The 15,340-nt window shown below is 39.2% G+C and overlaps 1 protein-coding gene across 4 annotated transcripts in view; it reads left to right on the plus strand.

Annotated features, from left to right (window-relative positions):
• Nucleotides 1-14,701, plus strand: part of TTC39B (tetratricopeptide repeat domain 39B) — a 76,205-nt gene extending 61,504 nt beyond the window's left edge. For 2 of the 4 annotated variants that reach the window (XM_018556483.1, XM_018556485.1), the window contains 7 exons: nt 1,919-2,080; nt 5,524-5,615; nt 6,393-6,513; nt 9,427-9,538; nt 11,489-11,606; nt 12,587-12,703; nt 14,249-14,701. In XM_018556483.1, coding sequence (XP_018411985.1) covers nt 1,919-2,080; nt 5,524-5,615; nt 6,393-6,513; nt 9,427-9,538; nt 11,489-11,606; nt 12,587-12,703; nt 14,249-14,348 — 822 coding nt within the window. In that variant the 3' untranslated portion in view covers nt 14,349-14,701. Of the gene's footprint in view, nt 1-1,918; nt 2,081-5,523; nt 5,616-6,392; nt 6,514-9,426; nt 9,543-11,488; nt 11,607-12,586; nt 12,708-14,248 lie in introns of all 4 variants that reach the window. The other 2 variants (XM_018556484.1, XM_018556486.1) reach the window with 2 other exon arrangements.
• Nucleotides 14,702-15,340: the final 639 nt, after the last annotated feature.

A 15,340-nucleotide genomic window follows, 5' to 3' on the forward strand; every position in this document is an offset into this window, starting at 1 on the left:
CATGCTTGTTCAAGGGCAGTGGCTCAAAGTACCAAAGCTGAAGAAAGATGGGCAACTCCTTAGCTAAGCTTCCCCACCTTGCTCTACATTTTTAAAATCTAATGTTTATATTAATTGTCAATGCCATTTAGCTTGGGTTTGGGGATTTTTTAGAAGTAAAATGAAGTGGTGTTTTAATCCCATCCTTGTGATTTTGAAGGCTTTCTAATCAGACCACATTGCTGCCAGTTGCTGACCATTTACATTCCTCCACTGCAGCCAAATGCATCCTGGGTTAAGGTGGTCATATAATAGTCAAGTAGCAGCAGCTCAGTGATGAGGTCATCTCTGTGCTCTTTCCTCTAATCGGGGAAACTCCACTTTTTTGGTTCACAGTACATACAGTGAAGCCTGACCTGACTTGGGCTGGCCATATGCGGCCTGAATTTTGGCCATGTCCTGCTGAATCGGCCACAATTTGAGCCATGGGTGGACCTGTCAGCACCAACTGACTTGATTAACTTCTGCTGAAAAATCAAATAAGCTGGGTAGAAAATTGTCGGCTGAACAATGACTGCATCCAGTTAGATTGTTCAGGTATTTTGAAAGCCAGTGGGGCCGACTAGCAAGATACTGAAGCTTGGCCCAGTGGGACATTTCTCCATCCACACAGTTCAGCGTAGATGGAGGAATCTGTTGCACTTTTTCCATCTGACCACAGAAAATCTGCAGATAATCTATAGGTGTATGAATGGCGATGTAAAGGGAATCACAGGAGGCCATTACAAAAACAGATTGCGGTTTCATTTAAGTCAATATATAACTGAATTTATTTGTTTTATTTCCTGCCTACACTTACACTTTAAATCTAATAGTAGTAATTAGAAGTTTTACATTTATTCTGCAAACCATTGTTTTTATCTTTGTATAAAGGGCAGCTTATTTTGGACTTTGGTGGGAAAATTGCTATATGTTCTATGTTATGGATAACTAAGAAGGGCAAAAGTGAAAAAAGCAAATTTCAAACAATTTAGGAATGTTATTCAGCGTAATACTTCAGAAGTACATACAATAGATCTGCTCGCTTGCAGTATACCCAGCAATGCACTGACCTACATATTTGCATCCTTGTTTTAGCATTCTTTAAATCTTTGTTTTGCTTCAAAATAATTAAACATTTGATATATAAAATTGTCTTTGTTGGAGAGACAACTACACAGAGCCTCATTACTGACCGCATCTTAGGGAAGAATTATACAGTCTGCTGCTTTATATCAGCCAGTCAGGTTTATCCACATTATATAAAGCGTTTGAGTGCTGAGGGGAAATTTACTTTTGTACTCCTACATTGCAATTATGAAAGCTTGCTGTGGCATGTTATAAACCACAAAGTTGAGTCAGACACCATTGTCCCATTCTAAAATTACAATAGTTGTTTGTTGTAAATAAATGGCACTTATGTAAAATAAGGCATAAAACATATATCTCCTGCAGAACATGTAAATTGTATATCTAATCTGGCTAGCACAGCTTTAGTTACTACGTTCAGTTTTGCGTTCTTGCATGGAGTTGCCATTATGCTGATGGATGTAGATTTTCAGCAATGTTAAACTGCGTAGAGCCCAGTTCATGATCTAGACCAGCCTTCTTAAAACTGCACAAAATGTGCACAAAAACCCTGGATGAATCTGAACACAACGGCTCTTGTTACACGTGGGACAGAAGATAGACTTGTAGTTTGTTTCTCATAAAATGTAAGTGGCTTTGTAAAATATACATTGTATTTCATAATCTGAGGCTGGAAAACCAGTTGTAGCTTTTTCACATTCTCCATGACAGGTCCTCTTTTTAAAAGGCAGGGGCTACACAACTTTTCAGGATGAATATGTGTAATGAACATAAATTTCAATATGCAACATGTTCTTTCTAATCAATAAAGGCCCAGATGACATTCCAGCAATGCATTAAGTCTCAGCAGGAGTGGAAACAGATTCACCACCTGTGTTACTGGGAGCTGATGTGGAGCTATTCTTTCCAACAAGACTGGCTCCAGGCATATCGCTATGCAGACCTACTCAGCAAGGAAAGCAAGTGGTCAAAGGTATGTATTGCTATGTTTTAAGCTTACACACAGTAATGGATGCAGTGTATTCACCTACAAGTGACATTTGCTTTCATTGCACTGAGGTGTCCATGTAGGAGTCAAATGAGGGTGAGCGTGGCTGTGTGTGTATATATATATATAACAATTTTTTTTTGAATGGCACTATTGGTGATCCTTCCGTCCTTTTTGTTCTCATCACCTGTTGCACGCCAGATTAAATGTTTGTTTCCCATCTGTCTGACAGTGTCATATTTGAGGCACTTGGTGATGTGCTGAAGTAGTGAAGGAGGAACGATTGAGGTCTAATACATAATAAAACCCTATTCCTTAATCAATATGTGCCATAGGACATGCTGTCAGGATCACTGATCATTTCAACAGAAAACTATGATTTTTTTTTTTTTTGTGTGTGTGGCCAATGGTCATCAAATTGCTTTTGAAACCTTTATTTTCTTGTCTGGAGTTCCTCTTAAGGAAACCAGAATAATTGCTGTTTTCTAAAGTAGGTCAGTTACTGGGTGATTATGGAGATGTTTCTAAGAGCAGTTTGCTTCTATAGCTACAAGCAATCAGATCTCGGCTTGTACTAGACGGCTGAGATGACCAGCGGCATACTGTGGTTATTCATCCCAGGAAAGGTCTGAAATGCATGCCCTTCAACTGACAAAGGACACAAACTGAACATTTACTGTGCTTTGTAGATTCCAAAAGGGTTGATGATCTGAGTGCATTTCAACTCCCTTCACAATGTTTGCTGTGGATGGATACCAAAACACAGCAGATGGTCGTTTCATTGAAGGCTTATTCTACTGAAATATCTCAGCAGGACGTTACAAAATCATCCAAAATGTTTTGTTTTACTTTTGTAAATATTGTGAAACTTTTCATTTTGTTTTAACTGCATTTCTTCATTAGAATCAAACAGAGTTTAGTTTGTAGGTAATATCCTTTTTATTTGCTATTAAAGCACATAGAAGAGCTGTAGAATCCTAAACATATACATCGTATTATATACTGGTCAGATACTTGTGTCAGCTACCACTGTATGTATCTGCAGAGATTACTTTGCTGGAGTAGGTAATCTAGAAATGCTGCACAAATTTATATGTGATACAGTGCAGGAATGGATAAGTATTGTCTATACCACACAGACTCCAACTATGTCTCTTCTAGTGCTGCTTAGAAATTTAAAAGTGAACTATGGGGTACGTGTTTTTCCCCATAGTTCTCTTTAGCTCCGTATATACTGAGAGCGCTGCAGCCGGGACGGATCCCGACAATACTGTCGTGATCCACCCAGCTGCGTCAGTGACAGCTGGCTCTGCCTATCTAGAGGCGGAGCCAGCTGTGCCCGCCCCCTCCTATGTCCATTCCTCCACTCAGCACTGGAGGATTGGAGAGGGGGAATCCCTGCAGGGAGATGATAGAGAAGTAAGCGGATCGGTGCATGTTTCTGCTCACTTCCCGAACGATAGAGCCAACCTGTGACAGCTTCTTTGTTACAGGTCGGTTCTAACTATGAGGATGAGTGGAAATCACTCACCTCATAGTTCTCCTTTAAATTAGGGCTCCAGCCATTTTCTTTAGACATGTGGATGCCTGTCTACACCGAGATTATTTTTTTGAACACCTGAAAATCTTCCAAAAGTGAACAGAAATGTTGAACAGCTCTACCCTTTTAGGAGATTTACCTTTGCCTATCTAGAGGCAGAGCCAGCTGTACCCGCCCCCCTCCCCTGTCTGTTCCTCCAGTCAGTGCTGGAGGATCGGATCGGGGAAGGGGGAATTCCTGCAGGGAAACGTGACAGTCACCGCTCACTGCAGGGAGAAGATCGAGAAGCGATCAAGCGACGGTATGTGTTCGCTCACTTCCCAATCTATTGAGCCGACCTGTGACAGTTTAATTGTCACACATCAGCTAGAACTATGAGGATGAGTGATTTTTCACTCGCCTCATAGTTCTCCTTTAATGTTTTCATGTAGTAGTAATGCACTCTGTTCTTATACTGCACCACAGTCTTTCACATTACACAGCCGTGTAAGCATTAAATGAGACCAAAATTCCAGTGAACAATTGCATTGTGTATTCTTCCATACTGTAATAGTTAAACTACAGCACGGTTTAAAATGGAACACCAACCAAAATTTTTATTTTTCCTATTTAAACCAAATGGGGAGGGTTAGCAGTCTGAGTCCGTGTTAGGGAGATTTATTTATTTTTCTCTCTCAACAGGCAGTCCAAACCAGACAGACTCTTCCCCATTCCATCTAAAATAAACTAAACAAAGAAAAGTTTTGGCTGAACTTTAACTTTTAATTGATTAAACAAATTAACATTCACTTCATTAGCTGTTGGCACATTTATTTTGTGAGCGCCAAATGATGTGACTGAGATTAAAACTGAACTTGTAGCTGAGCTCTGTGACAGTAATAAGTCCAGCTATTTTCATACCACTACCTCTCCCAGCATGACTGTTTTTATGCATTGTAATGTCAGAGAGCCTTACATTCAAAATCAGATCTTAGATGATAACAACTGATCATCACAGTTGATGATTAAATCAAGCTCTGGTCAGTTTTGTTTTCATCACTCACACTTCGCTTTAGACCTAATATTGTAAATCTAAGGGCTCATTCACACTATGCAATAGGAATCCCAAATCTCCCGTTTAGACGCAGCCGCTGTACCCTTTCAAGTTTCTGACCGAGTGACAGCGGCCACATCTGTAAGCAGGATAGATGCGTCCAGGGACAGTTTTCTATTCCAAATCACATGTAATCGTATCGCATACGATTACATGTGGACAGCTGCTTACAGATGCGGCCACTGTCGTCCGGTCATTAACATGAACAGGTGACAGTGGCTGCATCTAAATGAGAGATTTGGGATTCCTGCTACAGGAATCCCAAATCACATAGTGTGAATGTAGCCTAAGGGTGGCAATGCACATCATCCAGTGCATCCAGTTTGATGTGTTCTTCTGAAGTCTGGGCAGTGTAGAGGAGTGGTAACATGCTCTTTGAGTTGTTGTAACCCTTTAAACTAATTTTCCTCTATATTGGTTCATCTCTGGGATTTCTAGCCTTTTTTTTTTTTTTTTCTTCTGAGAAAATTTATCCAAGCATTTACTGACCATGAGCCTCCTGTTGTCAGGAAGAAGCATTCTGCATGTTCCAGCAGTAATACAAAGTTGGGCAGATGTCTCATCACTTATTATCCAAGTCCACCCAAAACAGACACCGCAAACCTGCCCGCAATCCCTGCACGTTCAAGTACCTGCAACACTTATTATTTTTGAGCATCCCAGTTATGATATTCTCCTGATAATCAATGCAGGGTGTGACCATATTGGATGGACCATTTGAAGCTGCAGACTATCTGTAGGTTTGTGCTAACGTCTGACATTTTGTGACTCTCAATGACTTGTTAATTCTTGTAGGCAATTTATGTATTCCAAAAAGCTGCAATCCTAAGCATGCTTCCTGAAGATGATGTTGCAAGCACCGGAGAAGATATAGTAGCTTTGTTCAGGTAACAATAAATTTTTTATTTGATATAAGAAAAATGTGTGAAGTATAAGAGTATCTCTACATGTACTGTATTGTGCAGTTCTTTTTAACCAGTTTCTAAATTGGACTTTTCAGATTTACAGTAGATAATTGAGAAGTGTCGAAAGCCAGAGACTGCCAGTATTTTATTAGCACAGAGTTGCACGATCAGTGTAAAGTTCCACAGATGGTTTATTTTTCTGTTCTTGCCAGCAAGCAGTACTGATAAAATTATTGTTATCGATTTTAGCTTGGTTATTTTCTCCCAGACAATCACAATAATGTTTATTGGTTTTGGCATGAAACGTGTGGAGATCGGACAGTTTGCAAATGTGGATGTCTCATGGTCAGTTGTAGATTTGCACCACAAATTGCTCAATACAGGAACTGCCAAAGTGGTGCCTCCTGTTCTTTTAGTCCTAATAGTGTTTAGAATATATATATATTTTTTTTATATAGCCCTTGTGCATAAGTTATTACTAACACTTCTTGGTGATAACCAACCCCTTTCTTCATATTGTGAGCAGTTCTCTATGTAGGATCAGTAATATCTATATAATTCTCATTAACATAGTTGCATTTTTTTCCATTAAATCAAACAAACATTGACCATTACGTTGTTAGTTTTTTTTTCAAAAGTATTTAAGACATTAAAAATAAAAACGGGATATCTTTAACCTATTTCTCATTCAAACTGAAGCAGTACTATTGCAATGACTTTGTGCTATCGGTATAGAAAAATATATTTTATTTCTTTCAGGCAAGTAGAAAGTCTCAAGCAAAGAATTGCTGGAAAGTCCATCCCTACAGAAAAGTTTGCAGTCAGGAAGTCTAGAAGATATTTGGCTGCTAATCCTGTAAAACTGGCTTTGCCAGCATTGGTGAGTGTTGTGCATGCAGATGTCAAACATGTATAAGTTGGTATCAGAAGTCTAAAGCTGGCCATACACTGCTTGCAATGTAGAGTGAAAAGTAATTTTTTTGCTCACCATTTGTTGAATGACCTGGGCCAAAAATTGTAGGCCGAACAGTGCAAGCAGCTGCGGTCACTGTTTAGAGATTCTGGCAGTCGGCACCCACAGCAATACAATATCCTTACAGGGAAGATTGCTGTTTAGCATGGATGGGACACTTACGGTAAGTCGTGGGATCAAACTGAGAAAAAAATTCCAGTGTATGCCCAGTCTAGTTAAGTTCATTTTGTTTTGGGTGGAGGGAGCTGGAGCAACCTTTTCACAGTATTTTACTATACTTTGCAGCTTAAATTTAATAAAACCACTGCTACAAATCCCCCCCAGCCATGTATCCCCTTTTGCTGCAGACAATGCTGTCTGTCCTATTAACTTCTATGTGAAATCTAGCAAGATCTGCTAAAGCTGTGTATAAAACAAGGAGATTCGATTGCTAGAGATGCTTCATGGCAATGGATATTCACACTTGCCACATTTTTTCCTGGCAGTCTCCTCCCCTTGCTGCGCACAATGCAGCTGTCACTATTTACTGGCTATAGATGTCCTGATTGGTTAACTAGTCAATCGAATGTTAAAAACGGTCATTTAATACCAAACCAACTATAAATTTGTCTGCATAGATCCAATTACTCACAGTGAATACTCAATCCAAAGCAGTCAATTGCTGTGAAAATATTATATTTGCGTTTGGGTTATGTAAAAAGAAGTACATATAGGTGACCCAAATAGGGGTTCCTCTCAGACAAAATTGCTGAAAATGCTACTGGGGTGAATGCCATTTTGAGCCACTGTTCACTGTAACAATCAGAATTATCCAACCCATCCAATCGCTTTCATCTTCAGTTCTGTTCTGTGCTGTGTTATTAATTGAGTGGAATTGAAACCGTGATTGGAGAAAAGCATGAAATTGCTAGATTTGTTCCAAATATTGAGATAATCAGTTCATGAAATGATGGGATCAGCATGTGTATGGCCAGCATGATGCCAGAACATGACTTCCCAGCAGAATCAGCATTTTGCCTTGACTTCATGTCATTTTGCTTCTCATTATAATTCGGGGTGTTTGCCTCTACAATCTGGTCTACTGAGAGATTAACATACTAAATAACCGAAACAGATAGGCTATCTTAAATGAATGTTATTGTTTATTGCACTTGGCTTCAAAATGGGCAAATAGCAGAAATCAGATTATATGTATGTCATGTCAACCTTGTAAAGCCCAGTGACACTATGTAATGCCAATAACATTCATCTCTGGCATGATTTAATTGACCTAAAGTTAACCTTGAAAATGAATGAGGTAAAGAGTTTCCAATCTGTTCCAATTGTATTACCCAGGAGCTGCAAAATCTACCTGTATCCCATATGTAATGATTTCTCTCTGTGGGCGCCCATTACATTTAGGGACCAGAAGTTGGCAACGCCCCCACACACTTTTCCGTACATCTCTCCGTTAAATGCCATTTTGCATTTCGCATGTTTTTTGTCTCTTCAGAAATATCTATTTATCCTGTCAGAAATCCAATGAGTTTGTAGCTTCCTGTGTACTCTGCTGAACTGCAAGCAGTGTTCTCAGCCCTGCTCAGATCACTTCTGTAAACGATGCCCTTTCCCCTTTGTGTTGTGCAGAAAAGTCCAAACACACTTTCTGCCCTGCGATGACAATTCTGCCTCTTCTTTGATGCAATACGGGAAGTATTGTCGCCTTAGAACAGGAAGTGTGTTACTGGCTGGACCACCAGGTGAAAAGAAAAAAGCTTGAAAAAAATAAAACGAATACAGCCACTACATCCATGGACTGGTAAGCTGTGATATTCGTGTTTTTGCATATTAGAATGCCCTGAGTTTTCTGGCTCCTGGTGAGCTAGGAAAAAGATTGGAAGATATGTGCAGGTGCTAGAGGGTATCCGTTATTTATTTATGGTGCAACACAACAATGGAGGATACAATTCATTTTTTATATTTGAAGGGTGTGTATAGTGTTTTTGTACATGTTTCTTCATTATGGAATTTAAAAAAAATTAAGTATTGCATATAAATACTTGTCATCGGATCACTATGAATCCTACAGGATCATATGAAAATTGGGTTGTCTATGTGGCACAGCAAATACCCTTGTAACTTCATAATCAGAGGAGAAGTGGACGATTTCAGGCAGGCTAAAAAATACCAGTTGCCCCCCTTTTGTAACAGATGGAGTTCTAGTCTCTTTTTCACGTGGTAAACTATTTCAGCTTTAAGAAGCTTATTCAGAGTAGGGGTAGCCAAACTGTCCCAGTGGTGAAACTACAAATCCCTTCATGCATGTGCCTCCGGAGGTTGAGGCTGTCGAGAGCCTTGCAATGCCTAATGGGTTTTGTAGTTTCACAAAGCTAGACTGACTAAGTTTGGAAACCCCTGTTTTAGAGAAGTCATCACAGCAGTGACTCCAATATCGGAGCTTTTGTACCAGGATTTCATCAAGGGGGGCAAATCATGCTTTGTTTAATGTGATGTCTCTTTAGATAGTGCATAGTGCTTTGCGATCATATTAAATGTTTGAACGATTTCATACACACGTGCAATCTTTTCTTTCACAAATATGTAGAAACATTTTATTGTTTCTCAGTATTCCGTGCATATGAGCAATAGTACCATCTTGTCTTGAATTGTATTGTGATTGTAATGTCTTCCTTATATTGTAAAGCGCTGCACAAACCGCTGGCGCTATATAAATCCTGTATAATAATAATAATAGTATTTTGTAGTCAGGTTGCAGTATCCTATTCTATTTACAATTGTGGTTTCTGTCTCCGGTATTCATGTGTGTTTCTTATGTTACAGGAAATGATGTATGTGTGGAATGGCTTTACAATAGTAGGGAGAAGGTCTGACCTCACAGAAAACCTCCTGGTTACAATTGAAAAGGCAGAAACTGCTTTGCAAAAAGACAAAAGTAAGTTTGAATGTGTAAAGGAGCATTTTAATGAACTAAAGCAGCGATCGAAGTTTACTTTCCAATATACTCTCTATAACGTGGCATTTACCTTGCAAATTAAATGTATAAATGGAGACAATGGTGTGTTTTGGAAGATGTATGACGATGCTGGGTTTTTGTTTGCTCATGTATTATTTGTAGACTTTTTATATCATCTGCTGCTGCCATGTTGCACTTTTTCTCATATTATCCTATAAAGAGACCTGGAAAATGTGCACAGTTCATAGACCATAAATACTTGTCATTGGATCACTATGAATCCTACAGGATCTTATGAAAATTGGGTTGTCTATGTGGCACAGCAAATACCCTTGTATTTCAGAGGAGAAGAGGACGATTTGAGGCAGGCTAAAAAATGTCTGATTACCAGTTGCCCCCCTTATGTAGCAGAAATAAGAAACACTTGGTGTAATGTTGTCATATACATATACACACTTGATAAAAAAATAATGCAGATGACTACTTTTCAGTTCTGTCATGCAACGCTGTACCAAAATTAATTTTATATCATATTTTGGGGACACATAGAGCTTTCGTTTGGTGGTATTTAATCACCCGGGGTTTTTATTTTTTTTTACTATATATGAAAAAAGTTCCGCGGGCGGGGGGGAGAGTTTTCCCTACGTAATGTTATAAAACATTTATTACTACCCATTTTTTTGTAAAATATAAAGGATGGGGTAACCCTTTGGGTAAATAGACAACAGATGTGTCAAGCCTTAAAATTGTGCGCACCCGTGAAATCACAATACACGGCCATACCCAAAATTGGTCATAGGTGATGCTTTAAAAGCTTTTACCGCTCATCATTTTAGTGTTAACAGTGATTGATGGCCCTAAAATTATTGCTCACACTCAGACGTTTGCGGTGATATTGTAACATGTGCGGCACAAAATATACAGTAGCAGGTCTTCTTTATGGAGATATCTGGGGTCTGTTACCCCTAACACCCCCTGCTGTCACCTAGGGACCACCAAATAAGCTGATAAAGCATAACTGCTTCACCAGCTTTTTCGCCAGCTACAGAAGCTGGAGAAAAGACAGGTTGATAGCAGAAGTGATGTAACACGCATGACTTCTGCATTCAGAGATCAGAGGGGAGATCAGCAGTTGGAAGTGTGCTGATCTCCCTCCAATCTCCATTCAGAGAGCCATTGTGCATTCCCAGAGCTCACTCTTTGTTTGCCTGAAGAAGGGACCATGTGGTTCAGAAACGTCGCTATGATGATGTGACACTACAGAGGTCAATAAACATTGACTTAAAGACAAGTTGGAGTGCGAGTGACCTTCCTTTATTGTACATTGATCTGCAGAGACATCTGCTGTCACTCTGGCACCCACCCGATACTTAAGGATACAATCCGGTCAGGAGTGCGATGGGTCCCATTTGAATATTGAAGACCCAGTTTCCCAGCGCGCACGAGCGGGAACTGACATTTAAAAAGGCCCTCCTGCATTCGAAAGTGACCCGTCTGGCCATTTAAATACAATGGCCGGATGTGAAGGGGTTAAGGAACTAACCCAGACACTGTATGCAGATTAGGAGTTCTGACTTTGCTGATCTGCATACTTGTCCAGAATCTGTGACCCTGGGGAAGTATTGAAACCAATTGGTCACCATAATTGCCAAGCAGCTAGCATTTTAAGGAGTTTAGTGGCAGCCTCCATATTTCTTTTGCACCATTTTGTTAAAGGTGGCTAAATGTCAGGGAAAAGCTTGATCCGCCATCCAATGTTAGATAATGTCATATCTTACTATACTTACTGTCCAGCCACTTAACAAAAATGTAGAGATATGTTTTGAAGTACAGAGATGCAATGACTTGCCTCTATTGGCGTATGATTTTGTACATGTATTTGTAATTCATTTTCATTTTAAGAAATGTTTCATTATAACCTTTTTTTAGGTCCAAGTGAATACTATGGAGATGACCAATGCCTTGTTCAGTTGTTAAAAGGTCTTTGTTTGAAGCATCTGGGGAGATTATTACAAGCAGAACTTTGTTTCAATCAAGTCATACAGAGGTAAGGGCATGATGTGTTTATACCGTGACTGCTCTCGTTATATTTTAGGTGATCTCCCCTGGACTATGGCACATAGTCCATCTGGTAACTACTGGAATAGACATCTGGTTTAAACTGTAGACTTTGGGATATATTTAATAATATCATTAAAAATTATTTGGTCGCTGTGATTGACGGCTCATAATTTACTTAATCTTCCAATAATCTAGTGTAGGCCAACTAACTTTACTAACGTTAGGTCATTGCAAGTTGTACCTTTCCTGTTATTCCTTTAAAGAAGATCTCCAGGAACAATGCTCACTTGAAGCTCCGAGCTGGCCAGCTGTTACAGCGCTACCTCCAGCCTGTCTCCTCCACAGCATTGGAATCTTCCTCGGTGTCCTCACATCTGTACAATGAGGGGAATTAATCCAAACTGGAGCAGCTGCCCATAGTAACCAATCAGCTTCTCTCTTCAGTTTGTTCAGTTAAGATTTGAAAATAAAAGAAAGAAGCTGATTGGTTGCCATGCACAGCTGCTCCAGATTTTGTCTGCTCCAGCTTTTATACATTTCCCTCAGTGTATAGACATGATGATTTACGGGACCTAGACCACTGCAAAGGAGGGAGAAGGGGGAGAAATTTGAGAAGTACCGGTCGAAAAAGAAGCTGCCTCAGAGCTTCGGGTGAGTATAACTTTTTTCCCCTCTTTTTAACCTAGATGCAAACGAGCACTTAACCTTTGCAGTGCATGGGTAGCCCCACTGCAAGTTTTAATTTAAAAAATCCTGGCGTTCTTCTTTAAAAAAAGACATCCCACAATTGTCAGTAACAACCAGAAAACATAAAAAAATGTTGACAGCATTAAAATGATAAAAGCTGATCTGCAATTGTTTGCTGAGGGGTAATACATTTCATAGCTAATACTATAGAACAGTGCAGTTATGGAGTATAGAACTTTTGTCTGGATTCTGCTATCTCTCTTGTTTTACCTTTTTCAGTGAAAAGAGACTAAAGTATGACCACTATTTAGTCCCATTTACTTACTACGAATTGGGACTATTGTACAAGCAACAAGGAGACAAAGATAAAGCCATACGGTTCATTGAAATGGCAAAGTGAGTACTGTTTATCATTTTAAAATTGCCCTGTTGTATGCCTTACATTTTCTACAAAGGGTGTGTGGTAAATATTGGTAGTGTATAGAAATGCCTGTCCTTTTTTTATGGACTCGCCTAGTTGAATACAAACCTCACCTAGTTCAGCAATCCAAGAAAAAAAATATTGGATGCAGTAGTGAAAGAGCAAGGCAGAAGCTGCAACAGCCAATGAAATGCTAGTATTTTTTCCCTAATCAAAACCATAAAATGGGCAGATGAATTACTGTAGAAAAACTGATCAATTTTCTTTTATTGCTTTAAATCGATCAACAGTAGTGTTCTTCCTTTTGATCATTTCTATAAGTACCCTTATGATCCTTTCAGATTGCTTACTGTGGTAGGAGTTGGCTTCAGCAAAAGTGAAGTTGTCTTCATGTATTCTGTATGATCAACACTGGAATTCATATTCATTGACGCACTCAAAACATCCATTTTCACCATACAGAACAATGGGCTTGTTTTATGGGCATGCCTTTTCTCCAGTCATCTTCGTGATAACCACATCAGTGTATATAAAGGGAACAGAGATATGGAAATTGAAATTGCTTAATAATAAAAGTCAAGAACTGGTGTTCTTAACCTTTCTTCACTGTTAAGGGCTTGTTTACACTAACATGTCCACGAAAACGCAGCGTTTTAGCAAACAGGCTAGTGTGTTGTGGCAGCTATTGCAGTGTGCGTTCAATCACACACTGACTAAGCTGTCATTTCTTTTTTTTTTTTACTTTATTGATAGTAGAGGTGCACCGAAAAAGAAATTAAAAAACCGAAACAAAACCGAAATAAAAAAAATTGTCAGGCCGAAACCGAAAATGTTTTTATTTTAATGTTTTCAAATTGTTCAAATATTTTTATTTTTTTATAAACTTTTTCAATTTTTTTCAATTTATTGTATTCATTTTTTATTAAATATTTGTATTTTTAAATTTACTTTTAGGGGCTTCGGGAGAAATATTGCGGGTCTAGACCCCTGATTATTTCCCTTTTTAAAAATAGAAAAAGAGATTGAGAACACAAAGTCCTCCATCTCTTTTTTTATCCCCTGTTATCAATGAACAGGAATCCTCTGTGACACTTTCTCTCCACCCCGCTGGGACACAGAGCAGCACCCAGCGTGAAGAAAAGAAAGCAGGGATGCGCCGATGTATCGGACAGTAAAATGCCACTTTCTGCATTCAGCCAAAAGTGGCATTTTCGGCCGATATGCTTCGGTGGCCGAAATATCGGTGCATCACTAATTGATACTGTACAGTGTGCACTCCATTCAGGTCCCCACACAGCGGCGCTTTTCTCCAAGCACTGCCCATCACACATGTTGTGGTGTGATCAGGGCACATAAAGAAGAAAAAAAAAAGCTCTCATATTTATTTATTGATGGATTCCTTCTATTTAGTGTAAACGTTTGAGGATTGTACTCCTGCATTCTTATTACTTGGCTATTTGTGTTTGATAAGAGAAATAGTCTATAATAGACTGCCAATCAATGTATCTTTTTATTTACAGAAACAATTACAAAGATTACTCCATGGAATCAAGACTGCATTTCCGGATCCATGCAGCACTCAGCAGTCTTAAAGGCACCCCTCCATCTACCCCTCCATGATCAAGTGGCACTGCACTCCTTTTGTACACAGGCATTTCAGCTGCTGGGATGAAGTACTAGAATCAGCACCTTTAGCAAAGGTGGAGATTAAATTTGTTCAACCTAAACTTAATGACTGTTATCCTGTGTGATTTACTGTTGTTGAATATAGCTGTTCTTTTCTATGGTAATTGTACTATAAACATATAAATATATATAAATACACATACATTATATACTTAAAAGAAAAAATAAAAGAAGAAAGTTGAAATATATATTTTGTTTCATGAAAGAAATAATTTATGGCCATACTGACTTGAATGAAATAATTTTACAGGCAGATACTGATGTAGTAAAGTCTGATACAAACAAAACTGTTTCCTCTTGTGGTGTTTCCTTTTGTCTGTTTCACCTGATAATTGTTGGTCTTTGGTTCGTACAAAAACACTGTCTGAGTTGCTTCTTTATTTTCCAGTAAGTCCTACAAAAATAGCAGACAACTATACATTTTCTGTAGTATACAAGAAGTGATTTTTTTGTTTTGTCTTTAAGAGGGAATAATGAATGTGAACTTTCCAGATGCTGTCCAAAAGGTTAATGCATGTTCTTTTCTTATCAGAAAGTGCTGCATATACAGTATAGCTCCTGCTAACCCACATCCACTCTCTAAAACTGATCTTTCTTTTTTCCTCCCGGTTACATAAACATTGCAGAGTGTGACTAACTGCTGCATGCAGCGCTGTTTGCCATGACAGCGAGACAGTAGTGGTGGGATCAGGGCTGGATTAACATAGGTCTGCTAGCTCCAGGCCCACCACTGAAAATAGACAATCCGGGCCGGTCGGGCTGAACACAATCTGGGAAAGGCGCTGGTGGCTCGCTAATCAGGGGGCCACTCACTGGGGCCTCGTGGGGCACCAGTCAGGAGCGAGTGGCCACCTAATTAGAGAGCTGCCACTGCAATGCAGAGCTGTAGGTGGCCATCATGTCACAGTGTGTTACTTGGCCCATGC

The sequence above is a fragment of the Nanorana parkeri genome, unplaced genomic scaffold (genome assembly GCF_000935625.1).
Source record: "Nanorana parkeri isolate BGI_ZX_2015 unplaced genomic scaffold, ASM93562v1 scaffold239, whole genome shotgun sequence".
NCBI classification, from domain to species: domain Eukaryota; kingdom Metazoa; phylum Chordata; class Amphibia; order Anura; family Dicroglossidae; genus Nanorana; species Nanorana parkeri.